Source organism: Botryllus schlosseri, chromosome 16 (assembly GCF_051294905.1).
Source record: "Botryllus schlosseri isolate E-star chromosome 16, Bs_hap1, whole genome shotgun sequence".
NCBI classification, from domain to species: Eukaryota; Metazoa; Chordata; class Ascidiacea; order Stolidobranchia; family Styelidae; genus Botryllus; species Botryllus schlosseri.
In genome coordinates, this window is record NC_137251.1 from 12,149,019 (window position 1) to 12,172,182 (window position 23,164).

The 23,164-nt window shown below is 40.0% G+C and overlaps 1 protein-coding gene across 1 annotated transcript in view; it reads left to right on the forward strand.

Annotated features, from left to right (window-relative positions):
- The first annotated feature begins 5,269 nt into the window (after positions 1-5,269).
- The window catches only part of LOC145458237 (integrin alpha-11-like), a 329,408-nt gene continuing 311,513 nt past the window's right edge, over positions 5,270-23,164 (forward strand). The window contains exons 1-13 of the mRNA XM_080336556.1: positions 5,270-5,397; positions 5,537-5,676; positions 6,585-6,781; positions 9,442-9,586; positions 12,400-12,542; positions 13,287-13,403; positions 13,464-13,600; positions 14,877-15,070; positions 15,571-15,641; positions 17,742-17,929; positions 18,810-18,874; positions 20,405-20,550; positions 22,527-22,677. Coding sequence (XP_080192682.1) covers positions 5,285-5,397; positions 5,537-5,676; positions 6,585-6,781; positions 9,442-9,586; positions 12,400-12,542; positions 13,287-13,403; positions 13,464-13,600; positions 14,877-15,070; positions 15,571-15,641; positions 17,742-17,929; positions 18,810-18,874; positions 20,405-20,550; positions 22,527-22,677 — 1,807 coding nt within the window. The 5' untranslated portion in view covers positions 5,270-5,284. The remainder of the gene's footprint in view (positions 5,398-5,536; positions 5,677-6,584; positions 6,782-9,441; positions 9,587-12,399; positions 12,543-13,286; positions 13,404-13,463; positions 13,601-14,876; positions 15,071-15,570; positions 15,642-17,741; positions 17,930-18,809; positions 18,875-20,404; positions 20,551-22,526; positions 22,678-23,164) is intronic.

Sequence of the window (23,164 nt, forward strand, 5' to 3'; positions counted from 1 at the left end):
CTTCATGTATTTTGGAACTGCGATATACAAGTCTGATATATTTGGCGGACCGGCAGGAAACTTGACACGGACCGGTTGTTGTTGTTGTTTATTTAACAAAAAGATTTGGCGCTTACCGCCTGACGGCCTTATGCGCCACGGCCAATAACAATGTACACAGGGATAATGACGAAATAGCGGAATAAAGTGGAAACACTCAGATCATAACAAGCGGTTTCACAAGAACACGATGGTGAATTGCTTCTTGAAATAATTGTTACACTGTTATTAAATCGTGTATAACTAACTGTTAAATCGTGCATAACTAACTGTTATCTACTACTGGAACCTCATATCACGAAGTTAGTAGATCTTAGTACCGCACACATTGCCCGCTCGTAGCCTGGCCAATAATTTTAGTATGAATGCTTCTTCTATCATCTCTGTCACCGGTCTACCGAATGCTTTAGTCTCGTTATCGTCATCATAAGCGAGGTTGATATATGTCAGACCCTGATCTGGTAATCTTGCGGGCCGACTATTATATCATTCAGTAAAATTTTTCTGTATTTCCACCTTTTCTTAAAATTTATATCAAATCAATGCACCCCAAGATTGCGATGTACCGTAAACCGGGGTAACTTTGGACTTAAGGGTAACTTTGGACACTAAGCAGTAAAAGATTTAAATGGTTATTGATGAAAAAGGGTTGCCGCTGGATGTCCAATTCTTTTTCATGTGGCAACAGTACAACAAGTAGTCTCAATAGAAGGTGGATTCATTTCACTACCAGATGAACTTGACGCAACATTGATAAATTAATGGCGGGCGTCAATTTGATCAACATTAATCGCCATTAAACTTCTTACAACCCAACATAGATAGCATGTGTATCATAGATTGAAAATTTGGCAGCAGATATCTCTAAGCACGAGCAGTCTTATTCCATGGCAGTCTTGTGATGTTTTTGAAACGATGAAAATATTATTAAACCTGATTGATTGATTGATTGAAAAGCACAAATCAAATATCAGAATAGTATGATAAAACCAAGTTACAAATTGCGGTTGCACGATAACAGAAATTTAGCGACATTAGAATTATTTCAGAATCGAGGAGTAAATCGGTAATACGTAAATTTGCTTTCAATTGAGCACATTTATCGATAAGAAATTTCCGATGGTTGAAAACAACTCAACTAGTTTTTTGATGTAATACACGCCATCTCTGTTGACGAATAAATGTCGTTTCAGTAGCTTCAACAGCCTTTTCTTATCAGGCATGTGTCAGAGCTCAAGTCAGTTCTCGTTCGGTAATATGTCATTCGAAACCTGCATCGTCGACACATATTTGAACTTATTTTTCGCACCTATGTAACTTTGAAGGGACTGGAAAATGGCGGTGCGATGGTGCTTCGGGCTGACGCCATGCCAACAGATTATCAGCTGCAAAGAAGATAACCCGGATTGATAACTTAAATTGCAAATATTGCGGGGAAAGTTTCTTTATTTCGTGCTGACAATGCCAACTAATTGTTGTTTCTTGTGGACGCTACTTTTGAATTCAGGTTTCCAGGAATATTGTGGGTCGCATCCGGGGAATTCCCAGAACGTGTCATTGATTGTTTTTGAAAAAACCACGCATCACTTCGAGATGGTAACGATTCCGTTATCCTTTGATTTGATTTTTTGATTTTTGGCTAAAGTTTGTTCCTGATGACAGTTAGTTGAATGGTATAAATGGCAATGCGTACGCATTGCGTTTTACGATTCGCAAGAAACATCCATGGTCGCAGGTGAAAATCTGATAGTTGATAAATGCCCATTGCCCTTTGCCCATATGTAATCTATACGTAATCGAATCAGGAGTAAAATTGTGAACGGTAAGCTGCGAGCTAAGCTTTCAACTGTTTCTGCTCATCACGCAATGTTTTTCGGATTCCAGGGATTCACTGATTAAATTGTCAGGTTACACGAGACTTGATTTAATTTCAACAAGTATAAGCCGCCGCAGAGCCAATTTAAATTTTTCAATTATTATGAAAAATTTAAAAGTAAAATTTCAATTTTTCTGTCAACCACATGAAATTGTTGAGCTGTCTGCAAAAACGATGCAAAACAAATTTGACTCAATTCCAACCTATAGAAGTGAAGTCATTGCAGTTGAAAGAGCTGGATCTTCCAAAATAGCATTGACGGTGGGTAATCCCAATATTCTTAATGAAAAACTCAAAGAACTCTGCTTCTACGGGTTGGAATCAAGTCAAATTCGTTTTGCGTCGTGTTTGAAGACAACTCAACAATTTCATGGGGTTTACAGAAAAATTTGTAATTTTGTAGTAATTTTTTTATGATAAATAAAAAACTTAATCGGCTCCAGGGCGGCTTATACTTATTAGAAGTGGACCAAATTTGGTGTGCAGCGTTTTTTTTGGGTAACCTGACAATTTAATCAGTGAATCACTGGAATCTGGAAAAATGTTTTTAAACAGCCCTAATCGACAACTACGCATCTCGTAGTTAATAATGTTGCTTACTGTGAGAGAATTATATTATGTGTAAATGTGTATGCAATGCATTCAATACCGTAACGGCTTCATAAGCTAGACGAGGTTTTTCCTGCGTCATAGCAGATCGGCCCGATGTACCTTTCAGTGTTGGGATGACTCGAGTCATGACTTGACTCGAGTCACCTTTTTCGTATGACTTGACTTCACTCGAGTCACTTTGCTAAAATGACTTGACTTGACTTGACTCGACGTATCAAAATGTGGATTGACTCGTGACTCGGAGCAAAATTCACGAGTCAATTTCGAGTCATCAAGCAATCGATGTCGATAAACACCATTGTATCTTACATATACTCGGATTGTACGCGAAACGCTGGTGTAACCCGTGACAGCGACCAATCATTCAATGATCGTGCGTTTTACTGAGCCTCCATTGTTGATCGTAGATCAAAGATCACAGCTTACGTTGTCGCATACTAGTATAGTAAAGTACTGTTCTTACCTTAACCAAACCTCTTGTTTTATTGAAATTGAATTCAGATATAAGTTTATATTGTCCTTAACAATTAGCGCAGGTCGGAATTTTATCATTACAATTTGTAAATGGGTAATGTAATGCGTCTTATCAATTCGTTTCCGTATTCTCTATTTTGGCTGGTAACTATAATCCGAGGCTATGCAATTACTTACGTAGTTCAGCATTTCTACGTATGTGAGCAATAAAGCATCTTCTTGTGTTTATATTTAACTCTATATTCGTTCATAGGTCCAGAATCAATGACAACTCAATCTGTATTTCAGACAGCTGGCAAAATGCAATGGGTATGCATGCCTCATACTCCGAAAAGGCAACGACTTGACTTCAATTGTGACTTGACTCGTGACTTGACTCGACTTGACTCGACTTGACTCGACTTGACTCAAGTCACCTTCAAAAATCGAGTGACTTGACTTGACTCGAGTCACCTTCGAAAATCGATTGACTTGACTTGACTCGAGTCGAAATGTGCGATGACTCGAAATGACTCGTGACTCGAAGGTATAGTGACTTCATCCCAACACTGGTACCTTCCAGGTAAATCCTAGTGAAAACACTGTCGCGTAAGTTGGTTGCTTGATAGCTGTCGCGCTTCCATCAAAATATAATGCAAGCTAAACGTTAAATATAATCCGTACATATTTATGGATTTTGCTCTCGAAGAGATAACGTAGATTCGTAGATAAGGTAGAAGAATAGTTCCAAAACAGACGAATAATGGTAATATTTCTATTGTTGTGTTTGGTATACCACAACACTGGTGCTTATCGCACAGAAACGTCGTACCGTAATGTGCGGATACAGTTCTTGGGAATAACTCATTGACTATGTCAGCATAATTTAGCTACAGCCAGGAAACGGATATCTCTGCGTTCCAATATTATGTGATGCGGACGTAGCAAGAAACTCAAGCAAGGCTTTCGTCGTCGCTGACAAGTAAGGCCATGGGACAGAGTGGAACGACGACGGTATTAATGGCGTTGAGATCCCGAGCATTATGTAGCTGGACGTAATATTCGGGTACACAATCTCAAAAAATTCGAAGTGTAGTGCGTCATACTTCAGCGCGCTTTTGTGAATATATCGAGGTTGAAGGGTGTACCGAATGTATAGAAATAGTACTTTATACATATTAAATGGTAATATTGTGAAAACCCAGTGATACCGACGTGGTGCAAACTTTACCATTGATTCTGTTTGAGACGGTCATAGCGAAGGGAGCTAGGTAAAATGATAGCTTCCCATCAGAATATTCTGGGTTTACTCTCCGTAGAAATACTCACGAAAGACAAACGAAATATGATGTCATTATTAACTTCGCTCACCCAGGCCACAAATACGACTGCATGGAGTGCACACCCTTTGACCAAGTTGGTTGAATTTTGTTTCAGAGTGAGAGAGCGGTGAAGGGAGATTTAAAGGCACGAAGGCGTCTCGCGAATCTGCGTAACCGCCCGTGTCCATCTCTTGTGGCATCGTTATGACTTTGTTCTCCTTAATTCTCGCCTGACTCTTCCAAAACATCGCCACCTTCGCGTTTAAAATACAGGGACCATTCTTCAAAACTAGTGACAACAGTTAACGTTGGACCTCCACCCAGTCCGCAATAAAGGTCCTTCATCCGTTACTCAATTCAGTAATTATGTCGGTGAATTTGTAAAACCTACTCTTCAGATATTTTTCTTATTTTGTCTACCTCCTTGTTAAGACTTATAATTTAATTTGACTGTGGTGTCTAACTAACCATTTCATGTTGACACTTTAGTTTTGCGAAGCACATCCATTCATATTGTAAAACATTTGGTTTATGGTATATGTCTTGGATATCTTTTATTGACTGATGATGATCTTTAAATGACTGCATTTGGTTGTCAATGTTTTCCAATGCAGCGCTTTTTGTGATGTGGTACGTTCATATGGTATCGGTACATTGAAGCGAACGCCGCCGTATTTGTTAAAGACAAAGTTGATTACTGGCCAAGGCCAACATAGGGGCTGCTGTTGGCATAGCATGGCTTACAGCAGCATTATGCATAAATAGTCCTGTAATATATCTAATAGGCTTTTTATTCGTTAATCTACAAATAGATATTTTGGATTAGTTATTGGACCATGCTGGAATTGACGACGACGTGTAGTTTTATTTAGATTCTCCAAAAATTATGTTTGTACACGTAGGCCTACACGTTTTACCATTGCTCATGTTTAATAAATTCTATCTTCTTGGCGCATTCAACATCGAAACAGCTCCTGTGACTATGCGCGGCTTCTCGTGGAGCGCCGAAAACAGTAGTGACCCATCGTTCGGAAATACTCCTGTATATTTCGGGTATTCGTTGCAAGGAAACGTGCTGGGAGGGAGATCACTCTCGTAAGTATTGAAGGTAGTTATCTACTGTAGTCAGGCATTTGACATTTGGCCCGGCTCTTCAGTGTCACCACACGATGTGTTTTCGTACATTGTACATGATGTTAAATATGCTAATATAATTCATGTCTTCTACCCGCAGATTTGTCATTAGTGCTCCATTAAAGGCGGTCGAAGTATCCGAGATCACCCCATTGCAAAACCGGCCCGGCGAAAGTGTGCCACACCACCCTGATACTCTTGAGAAGATCGCTGAATCAACTGGAGTCTTGTACAATTGCGGTTGGAACTTTCTTGCGTTCAATTCGATGATTAAGTTGGCCCAAAGTGTCACAATCTCCAGAGTCCGTTATCACTACATATATAGTAGTAGAGAATCTAGCTATCGCCCATACAAGAGCCTATACACGAAATTATTGATGTGATGAATACGAAAACCGAGCCATCTCGTTCGACAAAGACTCCACTGGTATATGATAGCACGTCAGATGCAGACCCTAAATTTCTGTTCGCTGGCACGGATACAGCTGAACATGAATATATACCAGTATTCGCATATTCGTTCTTGTATTAAACGAGTATGTGTCTTTATTATATTGTATATAGAGCAGCGGTCCACAACGTGGACGATACCCCCCCCCCTCCAGTGGATAATTTTGAGGATCAAGGGGGTGAAAATACCAAAGGGGTTGACAGGGGAGCGATGAAGGGCGAAAATGTTAGGATGTCCAGTGAGATATATTTAATAAACACGGCCAAAAAATGAAAGTTATGGCGGCTTATTCTGATTATGATACGAAAGGCCAACTCAATGGGAAGTAGACGCGGAAACCGGTTTCCCGAGCACTTAGAACCTCGAAAAAATGACATTTTTTCATAAATTCACCAGCGATCGGAGTTAAGTGAATAAATTTCCCGTTTGTATGTCCTCTTTTTCAGATCCCTAAATATGGGGGGAGTGCGAAAATTTGTTTCGAGATAGACAGGGGGCGATGAGTCGAAAAAGGTTAAGAAGAACATGATATAGAGCCTCCAGTATGAACGACCCCGCGATGGGCCCTTTGGCCCTCAGCAACCAGAGTAATATTAAAATATTTTGGCAACACTAAGTAATGACTGCAGCATCGGTGATATTTATGCGCCAGCAAGTAATTTATCTCACCAACATGCTAGCTATTTCGATTTACCAGGTATGCAGCTCGAAGACTTTGATCTTAATGAAAATTACACCATTGGAATAATGTACAAGTGCGGAAGACATGAGCCGATCGCGCGACAATTGCACCAAAGCGATATGGCTTTTCGAGACAGTCTTGGGACATCACTGTCGTCTGACGGTCAGGAAAACGCCACAAGTACGGACCGATTACCGACGGATCGTATGTTGGTAGGATATTGACCAAATCGTGTTCATCTCATACCAATGGGCTGGCTACATCGATTACTTCTGTTTATAGGATTGTTCACGGACAAAATATCAATTCACAATTGCGAGTCTTTGAGAATGTCATGTGTCAAAACAGCGATTACTGCCTCGCTTAAAATTGCTAATGTTGAAATTGAGATTTTCATAATCTACAGAGCTGATGAATAATTGCAACATGTTATGGTACACGCCTTGTCGCTGTAGGTCGGGTACTCCGATATCGCTCCGCCCTCAAACTCGCCAACTCTACCTCTTACATCAGGAATCACGCCTATTCTCTCGTGATTAAGGAACAGGCTACTCTTATCTGATAATCCCGCTGTAAATCCCGCCATGTTCAAACCCAACCGTTTCTAAAAACTCCCTAATCTGTCAACAGCCACCAACTCAAGCTTCCTACTACAAAACGCAAACTCAACTCACGTTCCATACCCTCTAACCCGGTGGTTCTCAAACTTTCCGGAGTCAGGGCCTCACAGACTGTGGATTCAAAAGACCGTGGTCCCTGCAGAGTTGGATCAATTACATTATTACAGTTCAATTACAATTACAATTACAATTACTTTCATGCATGTTTCAATTACATTACAATTACAATTACTCCATGCTAAAAATATCAAATTACAATTACAATTACAATTACTCCTTGCATGCTTCAATTACATTACAATTACAATTACAATTGCTGCTGTTGAACATGTAATTGAATAATCATAAATTCAACCGTGCTCCTTGACAACCGTAGCGTCGTATTTAACAACGATTCAAGTCTAGTTCAGATTGTGTAGTAATAAATGCGTTTATGTGCGTACACCGTACATAGTATGCTATGTAAGATGTCATTGTGACGTAATATAAGCGTGTTTTGTATGCTCGGTAATTATGGCTCACGTAATTGGAAATGTAAAATGTTATTTACCTAATTACCTATGGGTTAGGATTAAGGATAGGGTGCAGTATGTCATTGAAAAATTATTATAATATATGCACGTGTTGGATTTGCGTATATAGTATATAATTAAAGAAATAATATTATTTTTATCGAGGGACGTAGGAATTAGGATGATGAGTAAAAACAAAACCGTGCTTTGTCAGATAAGACGTTATATAATATCCAGTGGTCTGGTTAGTTAGCCAGACGAAGTAACGATGAAGCATCGTGATCTGAAATCGTATTGTAGATTGCCAACCCACGGATAGATGCGCAAGATGTGAGTCACGGATGAATGAATCGTCAAACGTACTGCAGAGCCGGCTAAAAGCAGCAAACTTTGTAGTCCTAGAGCTGGCGATCCATGCGTCCAAATTTGATGCATCTGGTCTTTATCGTAAGCTATTGATGTACTAATTCCGAAAATACAAAATAAAATCTTGTCAGGGCAATGTAATTACTCCAAAATAGCCGTTTAAGGCCGACTGTTCTGAAAAGTGAGAGCGCTGCAGCAGCATGACCACAACAATTACCAATTACGCCCAGCGATTGTTCAGAACAATGCCGATTCCCATACTTTCACGACTATTTTGGGATGGTACCATTGCCTGGAAATATACTTTTATTGCGGAATCAGTGCGACACTAGCTTCCGATTAGGACCATACATATCAAATTTCGACGCTTGGATCGCCAGCTATGGGACTATCAATTCTGCTGCTTTTAGCCGGCTCAGCAGTTCGCTTCTCGGCGTATTCAATCTTGAGTCACGTGTTGCGAATCCATCCGTTGGTTAGTAATCTAAAAATTGTATACAATGGCAGCCGAGGCCAGCATAGCGGTAAAAATAAAAAAACTTCACCCGCAAGGGCGCAGTCAAGGGTTTACGCGAATGGATCCACCAAATTCCTTGTCGACATTTAAAGAGAATGCATTATAAGTCAATTATTTTATGTTGTGCTTGTCAGGTCTCAATAGCAATTTAATGTAATTAAAATTGTAATTGAGCAAAATTTTTGTCAAATTACAATTACAATTACAATTACAATTACACAAAATAAAAATGCTTCAATTACAATTACATTACAATTACATTGAAAAATGTAATTAAGTACATTCAATTACAATTACAAATTACAATTGATCCAACTCTGGTCCCTAGTCGAGTATTAGATTATCATTGACGATGACATCATAAGTGCCAACTAAGTAGTTTTTATATGACCACAAAGATTACAGTGCTGGTTCTACGCCACATAACGATAGCTTCGTATTTTTCCACCATATATGCCCTACTTCATTCGACTCTGTGACAATGGTGTTGGGCTGTATAGAAATGCTATTTCCGCGTACGTGCGTAGCTTGGTACAACATGTTTTGGATGCTTGATACGATCATTCGAAGTTTCAAGGCTTCCAGGTTGAGAGAAAAACAGCGAAACTATAATTCTCATTGAATATATGGGGCCATGATAATATGTATGTTATAATTCATTATCGAAACTATTTATCGTGCCCCCTAAGAAAGTTGTGAGGACGGCAGTTGAAAACCCCTGTGAAGTAGTGCTAGTGGAGCAGTCGGTGCAGGAAAGTAGCATCTGGCAGCTCCGAATGACTCGATATTAACACAATAGATCATTTTAACATTCACTAATGTTTTTGAAATGTTTCTATACTTTTATACTCGTTTAGACATGTGCCCCCCTGAGATCTCACAATTGCACTCTCAACTACGAAGTCGAGGGAGCGTGCTATCTGTCAAAGGTGTCTGCGTCAGGTCGCGGGGACAGTCAAACCTATCACGTGTCTTGGGAGCAGCGGTCACCGTGTCGCAATGGTAATGCATAGAAGTTGAGAAATGCCCACATACTTTATTTTTGCATCACAGCGTTTCTTTAGCCTCAAGACTCTCAAAAGCTATATCAAAGCCTTTTCTGACAATAACCTCAGCATACGATAGGGGTCGTTGTATAGGACGAATGCAAGTCTGTGTCAACTGCCATGGACGCAACAGGATAAGATATATAGAAGCGATGATGTTCTGCCCAAATATTGTTTTGCGAGCTCTTATAACACTAAGACCTCTACGCACACGCAGTTCGGTATTTGTAGAACATGGCAGGAAATGTCGAGAGTAAGGACTACGCTAGCAGCTTACTGAGTTTGATGTCCAATCTTTCCATTTCGCATCCCAACGGTCTATCTTTACTGGTATATTGCGCGAGTTCATTAAGAGGGTGCTACACCCAGATGTAATATACACTGTTAAAAATATTCTATGCCAAATTACTGGTCTGGTCCTGGCAGCAGTTTTACGACTCTGAGACCGGTAAATTTGAAAAATATTTTCCCGGAAATAATATTGACCGTAATTTATTTTTACAAAGACTGACTGTTAAAATTTCTACGGAAAGTGCACACTGAGTTCAGATTCTTATGAAAAAATGAGACAAAAAGTAGTTCTTCGTAAAGTGAAAAAGAAACTGTTATATGCAGGTCGCATGGAGAATATATTAGTTACAAAAAATACAATTTAAATATATTTGGACGCACTGCTGTATCACTTCAACTCAAAGGCCCCAGACAGACAGAGAAACCCGAATGACGATTAATAATGAGCCAAATTCCAACGTCTGCGTTTACAATTAAATCACTTGTGTTCCTTGAAGCGCATACGCCGAGTTAACGGCGGATTACGAATAAAACAAAGGGAGCATACAATTATGTCAGCTTATTCCGTCGTTAGAGTCAGTGGTTTAGCGGTTGAATTCAAAAGACCATTCTTTGAATTTTTGCCAAAATTCCGTTGTTTGCGAGTAAAAGTGCTGCTAGAATATATACATATGATATGATCGTGAATGTTATGTAATATACCAAAATGTATACAGCATTGATAATAAACTGTTCAAGCGAAAAGTAAGGGTGGGCGTTTTGAGGTACCGTAACATTTTGACTGATCCGGCCCGCGAGCGGTTTGAAAGTTTGAATCCGGCCAGCGACGCAAGTTGATTTTGATACCCCTGGCCTAGGACTTCGTACCTGAATAATCTTTTCCAGCGTGATTGCAAACTTTTCTGGCAATATTCCCTTGCATCGCACGTCCAACGTATTTCGCACGGCACAGTGCTAGAAGCGAGAAGCGAAATGATCCCTTTCTATCACATAAGCATTCGACGTCATGATTCATAATGCCATAACGCTTCCATTTTCGTGTAGTTCAATGTCAGAAAATGTAATACATTCTTATAAGCCATAGCTTCTGTTCACCATTAAACTGTAACGAAAATAGATACGTCTTCAGAAACAGGACTGAGAGCAACTTGCCAGGTTTGAGCTCGGATACTGCTATACCTACAATATCTGCTATCAACACTTGCAATATTCTAAAGCTAAAGTTAAGCTGTGGCTTCGAAACCCTCAATATCTTACAACAACGCATCTTGTTATTATCCAATACGAAAACATCGCGCCGATATAATATCTATCTCGGAACATTCAGCCACACGTGCTCACTGCTCAGATATGTCTGACGTCTGACGCCGCTACGTCTGGAATATGTATGACGTCATAATGTACTGTTCGCTCGAGCAGCTACGAATTCATGATCGAACAATTCATAAGGCCATTCGCAGGAAAAAGGTAAAGGACGTCTACTACTCTCGTCGCAACGGCAAAGGAGCATGGCGGCTATACGCCAGCTCCAGTGTTTCGATATAAAGTTTGCATCAAACATGCGTTAAGGAGTCTACAATGGTGGCAGAACTGGTCCAGCAAATAATTACACAAAAGATCATACATGCAGTAAAACTACATAAGATACCGAATTCGCTTGGCATGCTACTATTGCTAGACCTTGATGTCTCAAAGGATACTATTTATAAATCGATATAAACGATGGTATCTGAAATGCCTAAATGTTCGGATACCACTCACCGATTAGCATTCAGCACGGCCATCGATGTCGTAATATACTTGATGATTGAAACATGATGTAATGACGAAAATCACATATATATGTCCATAATAAGACCGTAAGCGTGTAAAATGATCGAATTGTAAGTGCGATAGCAATGTTGCAAATAATGATTATCCAGTAAATCGCTTTTACGAATGCAAAAGTAAATCCGGAATACTGATTATCCAGTAAATTGCTTTTACAAATCAAAAAGTAAATCTGAAATACTGGTTATCCCGTAAATTGCTTCTACGAACTTAATCTGCAATTTTTTTAACCTTTAAAAACAAGTAAATTTACTTTTGACGTGTCCGTATGTTAATTTAACGGGCATTTACCGTTAATATAACTGACGGGACAAATTTACCGGTATAATTTGGGTAAATCTACGAATATTTCTAAGAGTGTATATGGAATATATATATCGCATAGACCGCGCATATAGCATAGGAAAGTCAATGAATTTCATCCAGTATCCATGAAATCCGTTGAGATTATATTTCATCATAACTCTGGCATATGGCAAACCGGTCCATTTTCACTGCCCCGTATCATATAATTCCGTTCAGGTCAGGCATGACACATAGCCACCACACTTCCTTATACCCGCGACATTTCCATATCTCTCTTAGTGTGTTGGTTTTTTACTCCGGTTGGCGTGCAGTGGTTACCATATGTCATTTTAACAAAATCAGGCTGCGCTAAATTGACGATAGACCTGATGTTTCTCGTGGACGGCTCTGGATCGATAACAAAGAGTAGATTTGAACAAGTTAAAACCTGGATAATTACGGTCGCCGCTGCCTTCAACATCACCGGACCGGTTCAAATCGGCGTGGTAAGCTATCGTAAATGTGCTTGTATACTCGTGCTATCGGCGAAAACTGCATGAGGTACTCATGAGATGAGATTTGGGTTTCGGAGTGATCAAGGCGTGACAAGTTAATGGAACTTTAATCGGAGTAACACCTGAATTACTTCGCGGTTTTCAAGTTTTCGATCGAAATTTTAGTGATTTTCAGAGTCAATTTGTCTTCCCCATTCTGTGTTGATTGGTATGTTCCCAGGATTCAGCCTGTAGTCGTAGACATAGCGAACGCCAAATATGCGATGGCATATCTGATTAAAATATTTGCGGGAGCGAATTTCAGGCATATGAATATCAAAACCCAACTACCACGTAAATTTAGCTTTTAATAGAGTCATATTATAAATATGTTAGATAAAATCGTTACTGTTTATTGGCGATGTTACAATTACCCATCAGTGCAACGTCAAACATATTAATTGTTATGTTTCTAATTATAAATGCTAATTAGCAATACCCGATTCCATAAACGCCTGATTTGAGCCCGGCATCCTCACGCCATATGTTTGTCGGCCATATAGTATCGAAATACCAGAGAGACTAACTCAACTGATGTCGCTCACTGCTTATCGTCACCATATCACTCGTGCCCCGCAGAATTCTAAACAATTTGACGCGACTGAGATTACCTTTTCTTTCCTTATGGCGCCCTTCCCAATGTAGTCTGGCTATGGTCCAATAAACGAGTTCATGTTAACATTACAAACTTTTTAGATGCAGTATTCCCATTATTTCGCCGGTAGGAACGGTCAGCCATACCTGAAAACCGCAATAGAACTAGGACAATTCACTAACGAGAGTGACTTCGCGGAAGCCGTGCGGGCAATCGAGGTACGACAAGCAGTGTATTCGACATAAAAGGGAGTAATTGGGAAGAATGTACTTCTATAGTACCACGACTTCACAACCTATACTGCTCATGCAATCATGAAAATCGTCAGAGATGATTTCAATTCCGGGCGGTCTCGCTACCCCAGAGCGAGAAGAGTGATGGTGCTCTTGACAGACGGAGGTGCTGACGATAAAGAGTGAGTAACTCTGGTTCAACGACAGTGTAGTGCAAATGGCCGTCAGGCGAAATCGTCAAATATTTTTGTTTAATAAACAACAGCAACAACTCTGGTTAGACCAAATCAGGAAATGGTTCAATGTGGCGCTCGGTGCCCGCAAAATGTTGTGCAAGAAAATGACCGATCATATTAAAGTGAAAGCTAACGAAATCTAAACATGCAGAAATTTTTTTCTATATCTGATTCGGAATACTAAATATATTAAATGCGTGATGGTGATGCGACTTCAATTATGTCGCAGTTAACATTTCAAAATTGCTGCAATTCGAGCGATGTGGATGATGGCGATGCACATATCGTAACGTCACCTATCGACATGCCTACTGTAATGACCATGCTCGAGGTCACTGATTGCTGTCCCAATCGTTGGTATACCTAAAACCGTTAGCGATGTTGGTCCTGCCAAAGCTCCAGATCCGCACCACCGACAAGTCAACAACTCCGATCTTCATCCATTTTATTCGTATATCTTCCGCTAGATGTCAGTATTAGAGTACCATTTGGTAAGTATCATATCTCGATTGGAAACACGAAGTCGGTACATGTTATAGAATACGTGAATATATAACCTGAGTTGCAAATTATAAAATTGTACTATACATGATTGGTATTGCAGCGCGCCAGTGTTGGACAACTACAAAATTTTCAACTTTTCCAATTATTCTCATAATTAAATTAGAATTAGAATTTATAGCTACGCAGTTTCGTAAGTACCGAATTCACGAAAACTTAGAAATTGAACTACATTCCGAATTTGAAAGAAAGCAAAACCGGGTTCAATCAGAGTTCATTCTAGCTGCTGTCTTTGCACTAGGCTTGGCTCGTTTCGCATTGTCTATGTGGACTTCCTGTTGTCTTTTCAGGAAAACCATAAATTAGATTATTATCAAAATTAGAGCATGGAAACATTTCACGAATTAGATCTGAATTATATTACCGGCATTTGGCTTTAAGTAGTTAATTTATCCAACGTGAATTCTCTTGTTGTTCAAGCAGTTCCCTACTGTATTTCCTTCGCGAGTCATGTCCCCCGAGAAATGTTGCTGTAATCATTAATCCGACGTAAACAATTGTAAAATACCTTTGTGCTGTTGGAAACATCGGAATCCAAAATCAGAAAGATAGGGTCCAACGTAGAGAGATTATATACAATATACATGGGACATATTCATCCAAAAGGTTCGCGTTAGCACTGAATTTCAGCGATGAATTAGGCTAGTTAAACATGTCCCAGGTACCTGGACGAAGCCGTACGTTTACTGAGGGATGAGCACGTAACAACGTTTGCGGTGGGTGTGGGCCGGTTCATTAATCGTCAAGAGCTACGCAGCATCGCGGGATCACAAGACAGAGTATTTACTGTCAACAATTTCGAGCTGCTGCAACGCATCGTGAAAAGAATCCAAACCGGGATCCAGTCCCTGGAAGGTACGGACCAGAATATTGTTTTACTTCTATACCTAATAACGAATTTGTGTAAGTCCTTTGTCGATTATTCATATGATGGTCATTGTCACGTACTCCACGTATTACGAAATTTGACATATCTTAATAGATGCAAAATATCCCACGCTTCGGCGAGTTCAAATTCAGTGACATTGCTTGCATCCTGGAGAATTCAAGAATTACCTTTTAAGTCCTTTAAGAAGAGAGTGGAGACATAAAATGGTAGAATAAACATTTCACGGCGGTTAGCATGGGGTGCGACGTTTCGCTGACTATACCATGAGAACAGTAGCTTTGGAAATGGAATGTGTAATAAAAGAATGTACTAACCGCACGATGTAAACTAGTAACATTCGGCGCCACTATTTCGGTGACATCACACTAGTTAAATTATAACGGTTGACGATTGCATGATCCTGCCTATTTCCCTGATGAATCTGGATCCGATCATAACCGTTTTCAAACAATCCTATACTTATAAGGGGAGAGTGACCCGAAGGCAACGAACGAACTATCTCAATGTCAAGCCGGGATCTCATCTGACATATCAAGAGTAAGTATCGTATGAGTGAATGGTGTAACTTGTGATTGGGATGAGTGGTGGTTTGAGAGTCTGACTGTGCGATATGCTTGCGCACGCTTACGCGAAATTCTGTACCGCGAATTTGGCGATATACATGTCGTTAACTTAAGTTGTATGAGCCGGTTATCCGCAAGCACGTACGTTATCAATAGAAGTCGATATTTCCTGAGTTCAAGAGTCGATGGATTTCTCCAGGTGAGTGCCAATGTTGGAGGTCAGGAATGCTGGCCGCATGCCTATACATAAATTATCCCGCAATGTTCGTATTGCAAACAAATCGTGTGATCCTATCAAAGAACACAATCAAATTGCACAAATGCACAATTGCACATGCACACTCAGTAAGCCCACGTGTTTCATAAAGACATGACGGATATATTTTCTAATCAATAATACACACTCGTGCTTTTAAAGAATACGCACGATACGTGGGATTCGCGTATTCGTGGAATTAACTAGCTATATCATGGTAAGGACAGCTCAAAATTAAGAGTAGTTCAAATAGGAGGTGCGTGGTACGAAACTTGTAGGTTGCTTACAAGACATGTTGCAAAAACAGGTTGATATGTCGATTTTACAGAATACACTTCGTCGATTGGTCGGCGACTCGGCGTTCAGAGAAAATATTTCTGGTACGAAAAGCTATTAGTTCACTGTCATTGCGATGGGTAGGTCATTGTTTCATTGAAACGTGCTGGAGTGAGCAAGTACTTAGTTGACCAGTACCATTTTATGTAAATAAAATATTTTTTTAGAACTTACAAATCTCCAATCACTTTAGTTTGCTTGGTTTTATATACGCTGCCTGCCGTTTATTTATCTTTAACATTGCCAATACTGTACTGTTTGTTATTGCAATTGCTACAATGCGACTTCTATTGTCCACAATTGTGATTGCAACATCATCCTTTGTCATATTGTTTTCACCTTTGAATCAGTATGAATCCCTTTGCTGTCGATAACTCTTGATAAGACACGCCGGAAATGTGTTTGAGTCTTAAATAGTGTTCGTTCGATATATATTGTAATGAAAGCAATAATGATTAGAGGTGCAACTGGGGATAATGATCATAGTAAGAAACGAATAAAGCTAGTTAGTTGAAAATGAACTGTGTACTGACTGGATAGCGATTTATATTGTTATATGCCTAGTGTGGTCACGCACATGTACTATCTCGAAGCGGAAGTGAGACGACACAATGATAATTGCACACTTTATGCACTTCTGGATGTGGCCGCGATTTTTCCGCCAAATCGTTGATGCAGACGGCAGACAAAAGCAAACGGCACGTTTTCTTACCTTAGTCCATTCTTAAATTTGGACGGGATACAAATCACGACTTATTCGATAGCCGCGGAACACGTTGCTGTATAACTTAATCTACGATTTCCTTTGGTAGGAATTAGGAAGCTGTGGCATATGCTGTTTTATTAAAGTTTCGTCTTTTAGTAACACTGTACAAATGAGTATAGTTCATTAGCGCCATAACTCATAATTATCAAGGTGTAGTAGGCGTGTATATTGTCAAAAATAAATCTTTCATTGTCTAAATATGTGGATAGAAGAGAAGTGTTTTAAAGGGACATATAGTTATAGATATAGTTCATTTATTTCGAATAATACTCTACAACAGAGAGTAGATATCACCATGAACTGCACGACTGCTGGACTGGTCTAATATGAGAGGAGTTGCATAATTTTGTGCACATCAGATTTTGTCACCATATCCAATTTTACAACGGCTTTTATGCATGGAAAGAGCAAAATGATAAAATGACTGCTCTCATTGTGAGATATGGTAGCTGGAATAAAACGAGAAGGATTACCCGTGGCATGCTAAAACGGGTGGCCCTGTGGTGATAGATTGATGTTAGTAGGCCTGTTTATATATAGTGTGACAGTGTCACCTCCAGCTGCATGCCGGTAAATATTTTGTCATAGTTGGTGCACCCGAAATCCAAAATTTCAATAAAGTTAATGCCAAATAGTTCGTGACTGATTACCGTAACACATGATCTCGTTTCATACCCGTACCTAAATAATAAAGTTTATTGCGGGCATCATCAAAGCATGAAAATTTGGTGCTTTGGGACAACATGATTTGGACAACAGCGTTGAGTGGTTTTGCGTTGTTCTGTGTGACATCCGCTTTCAACGCCGAGACAAGGAATCGACGTGGTAATCCCGATAGTTATTCCTACAAAGAACGGACTTATCATATATGGAAGACGCAATTCAGCAACACGGTTGGATCCAAGTGAGGGAGAAGTTAAATAATGTCATTGCCGGACAACAAAGCCCCAAATCGTTTTTGTTGGGTGTCGTTATGGCCGTATTGACGTGCACGTCTTCATACGTTTTGGCTACAATAAGTTTTGCATTCGTGTTGCCGTCACCTGATTGCTTTCACGTCAAACATTCTACTAAAACTCGATATCAAGCGAAATCTGACCTTCGTAGATTATTATTTATTAAAATCGGTTACCACAAAATCGGCCTTATTTTCCTAAAAGTTATATTTGTTAGGATGATATTCACCGATCAGTGAACAACGTCAAAGGAATCTTGACGTAATAAGTTTTCAGCTTGCGCCGCTTCACTCTCGTAAATTTAATCGGAGAAATGTCATGCCTATATATCATGGTTGGAAAAAGTCCATCTTTTCCACAAAACGCGACGCAACATACTTGACGCAAATTTGAGCTACGAACGTATGTACTCGGTGATCGCAGACTGCATGGTAGACATACAGTGTCCCATATTCGCCTCCTTTATCCGGAAACGGTCGTAAATCTTCGGAAGCCACTCTGTCTCTCTCGCTCAAAATTGAGAATGCGTGATCCCATTAAACCCAGGACATTGTTGGCTACCGATTGAGGCTGGGTAAATATACCCTAATATTGAACTACTGGTACAGGCAGGATACTGGTACCTTGAAAAGTATCGTAGTGTATTGATGTAGTGAAAAAACATGACTTCACAATGCAAAAGTCAAAAATGTGGCAGAGTACGCAGGCGGCTTCCCTTCCGTGCTTTGCTATGTGCCTGTGCTTATCCGTGATAAAGTCGGCTTTGATTTCATACCGGCCCCTTTGTGTATTCTTCTGATGCTAATTAGATATCTATATTCATTTCAGAACTTTCCATGAGCACCCGGAGATGGCTCATAGCCTTAATCAAATAAACATCAAGTACGGTTGCGGTGAGTGTTCTTTCTGAGTCGTTTATACGATCCCAAGTGGAAGAAGTACATAGTACATTATGAGTTGTTTAAAATAGACCAAACAATCGAAGCGCATGACCAAAAGTTGTCTCAATGTCTGTCCCTTCTCAAAGCTTTCTATAATTAGAATGTTGCTGTAGGCCTACATTACAACACAGCACCTGTCTCTATGGGAATTATATCTGACGGTAGCTCATAATTTTTTTTTCAACTTTGCGCCCGAATGTTATGTGGAAGCTCTGCATTCAATTATATTATTACAGAAATAATCTTCAAATATAATCACGAAGATCGCGTATATTTAAGATGTATGTATGGGGAACTGTTAACCTTTGACATAAGATTCGTTTTACTGTGATTGTATGACAGCATATGATAAATTTGCAATTTGACTTCCATATCAAATAGCTATGAGCTTCGCGCTAAAATTCATCCGTTCGCAGTAATAAACTATCCTTTCATTTTTGACATTTGCATTAGAAATACGTCATAACGTCACCTTTACAGCACGTGTTTGGTACTTCCGCTATGCCTCTCCGTATTTTAAGAAAACTTAAGATACCATGACATCCCTTTTCTCAATAATATGCTCATTTATTTGTGTACAGTAATCAACTATATAGGGTTGCTGGAAAGAGTGGATATCAAATTTCTATTCAAATATACCGTTATCAATTTGATCTTCATATCCCAATCCGAATTCTCTAGAGATGATACGAAAACGTATGACCATTTACACTATTTACAGCGACGATCTAATTCACCCAAATTAATTATATCATGTTTTCCCGATATCTATCAATGACCATGCTATGGTTGCCATTCATTTATGCCTAATTAGTCAGACCATAAATAGAGAATCGTACGCGTGTACTTGGAAAGACCTTTGGCGGGCACGATCTATCAATCACAGTAACTTACGTGAAGTATGGTTTTAAACTCGGTTCATTGCTGTGGCTGGTTATGGATCAATTATGGCTTGTTTATAATGTTGCGAATAACGGAATGGGCAGAAATCAACGGGAATCATCTGGACACATTCAGTGTTTTGACTGGTATTAGGGATAGGGCGCAAATGACATCCCGTGCTTACCTTTACGGCGTATATGGTTGGTCCCGTTCACTCGGGACACTGACAGATACGGTGAATACTTTGCATAACGGCAAAACACGTGATTCTTATGGCGTATATAGATAGTAACATGCATTTCAAAACTTTTCAAGAACTTTAACTTAGTCGTGAAAATGTTAGAGAACTATGGTTCTACTGCGTATCGATTCCTTCAGTCCTCAAACGCGTTAGGTTCATGGGGTCAATCGTGATGCGTCAAATTACGGTCGGCCATATGGATTTGCGTTAAAACACTGGCTGGAATCGAGTTTGCATGTGCGTAATTTTATGCCATTGCGTAATACTTACAAAGATGTAGGCTAGCACGCGTTAGTGACCGGTCTCGCATATACTTGTACAGTAGGATACAAGTTTTCAATATGATTATTGATTGACAGGTCTTTCAAGTTTGTCTGATAATAACTCATCACCGGTATGCACGGATGGGATTCAACTGAACATTCCCACACCAACAGCAAATCTCAGCTCGTCGGGATATACTTCAGTAACTGTCGACCGACACGCTGATAAAGGCGTGACCCTGGTAGGTATTTAGCTATGATTTTCTGGTCGTGTATACCGGCAACTGATGCTGAATCGCGCTGTACAACAACTATGGTGCTGCGTGGGGTACATATTCGTTTTATACCAGCGTAATATATGTCAACAATGTTACGTTATATTGGCACGTTCTCTAGCGCAGTGCTCTTCAACCGGGGTTGTCGTACACCCTGGGGTGTACCAGAATTTGCAAAGGGTGTACCACTCGGATGGGGTGTACAGGGGTGTACCAGATCCGAATTACAATGAGCCGATGGCTAGCTATCACAAAAGGCAGGTTTATGGGCCAGTACAGGTTGACGCACAGGTTAATGAGCAATATGGTACGATGTTATCTCAAGTGTAATACTGTATACCACTTGATTGTGATGTCATAAGCAAATATTTCTCCTATTCATTTAGCCGTCGGCAATAGACCAATGGTTCCGTTTGGTGTTGGAAAGTATGCAGTTAACAAATATGTTTTCAGCTAGTCATTTGTCTTTTAGTGATTTTTGAGGGAACCACCGCGATAGCTCAGACTTCTTGAATCGGTGCTTCCTACCCGACGTTAATAAATACCGCAATGCAGTGAATGCAGCAAATGAAGTGACGTAGCTAGCCAGTGTCGAAACAGCTTCCATGTTGAAATCGAAAACCTTTTGTTTTAAAATGCCGATTTTATGTCCAATATTTCGCCATGCATTTGCAATTTAGTATTTTGTTATTAGTGATGCAAGTGCTACTATCGACTGTGTGTGGTGTGGGGCAGGCCTGATACGCAGTAGGCTGGTGCGCCTGCTATCATCGCTGATCTGAATCACCGCTTCTGCAGCAGTAACTTTACCTACTCTCGCCCCAATACTGTTACATTTAGGTTGATTATCGTTCGTAATGCCATGCTGTTTTGGGGCTGACACGAAATAAATTCCAATTTGCGTGGCGGGCGGCTTAACTGGCTGCGAATAGACTCTGTGACCAAATACTATTTTATTCAAATCCAAATTTTTTGACGGCAATAACTCCGCTTCTACTGGTCGGAATTAAACCAAATTTGAAGAACATCGTTTTTATAGACAACCTAATACTTTCATGGGTGAACAGAAAAATTTCAAATTTTTCGTTACTTATTTTATATAATAAATAGAAAATTTCTTCTCCCGTAGCAATGCGGCTACCGGTTGGAATTGAACCAAATTTGGTGTGTAGGCTTAAGTTAGGTAACCTAACAATTTTATCAAGTAGCCAGTACGATTTGAGAAAAAAAGTCATTTTTGAAGACCCCTGATGAACAGGGGTGTACGAGTTTTGAGCAAACGTTAAAAGGGTGTACCACGTCGAAAAAGGTTGAGGAGCACTGCTCTAGCGCACATGATATATATTGCAAAAGGTGAATAGAATACACTCATGATGTCGGTACAAGATTTCATCCCAAAAGTAAAGATTTTGGTTATGGCTACGAGTCGAATACCCCTACTGGGATGTTTACTTGGTCTTATTCAATTACCTGTTGATTTGGTATTCACGGGGTTTTCGATTAAAATTTTCATTTACCATAGACTGATTTACTTGAAGCAGGGCCCACTTTTAGGCTTTTTAATACACCGCTTACGCGGATCAGATGGGGAGGAGTCCAGATAAACCTGTAAACTTGGGATGGATTATTCAATTCCCTTCTATCGTAGGCCTACACTTATTTGCAATATTCGGTTTGTCGGCAACATAGCGGCAACGACGAGACTGTTCCGTCCCGTTCTTCCGTGAATTTAGTATTGGACAACTGGTTGCATGAACCGCGCAATCTACACGCAATGGAGAAAGAAGCCTGTGAAATGTATATGTTCCTTCACAATGCACGCATGCCCATGCCAAATACATGTCAGGAAACGAGCATATTGCCAAATGCGTTGGAATACCGTAAATGCCAGCAGCAGTCTGGAATGCTAATCATGTCCACACTTCATTTTCTTTGTCGTCTAGGTTTGTCAGCCTCAAAGCAGACAGATTTGCGAGTCGGAGTCTTACGCGCCTGGTGCTTGTTTCCTAACCACTGTGAATATGCTTGACTCCGGAGACCACTCAGGAGGTGATCGGTCGCGAGAATGGCGAGAAATATCTCCGTGCTTGCAAAGTATGTTCCTCCTCTGAAGCTGCGTAGAGAATAATTTCATGAAATAGAGGCTCTTGCTCTATCTGTGGTTACTAGCATTTACTAACCGGCAAGCTTTCGTCTAACTTCAAATTTTCGCCGAGTCACAAAAACAAATAAACTTATCCACCACATTAATAGCAATACATCAATGAGACTACTGTTGTTGTTTTCCGGAGACCAATCGTGATATTCTAGGCTTTGTCTCGGAAGTAGCAATTCTCATGTCAGTTTCCCAAGCAAGCCAATCTTGTTATAGCTTTGACATCCACCATAATAGAAAGCGTATGGGTCAACTTCAAGGATAACTTCCCATTCCTCGGCACTAATACCTTAGAACAGTGGTTCCCAACCGGGGAGGAATTCCCCCCTTGGGGGGAATTTCACGATCTTTAGGGAGGAATTCCACTTCAGAATTGTAACGGATTTCCCAAATTGTTCATGTCCGAACTGTCATGTAGTCAACCAG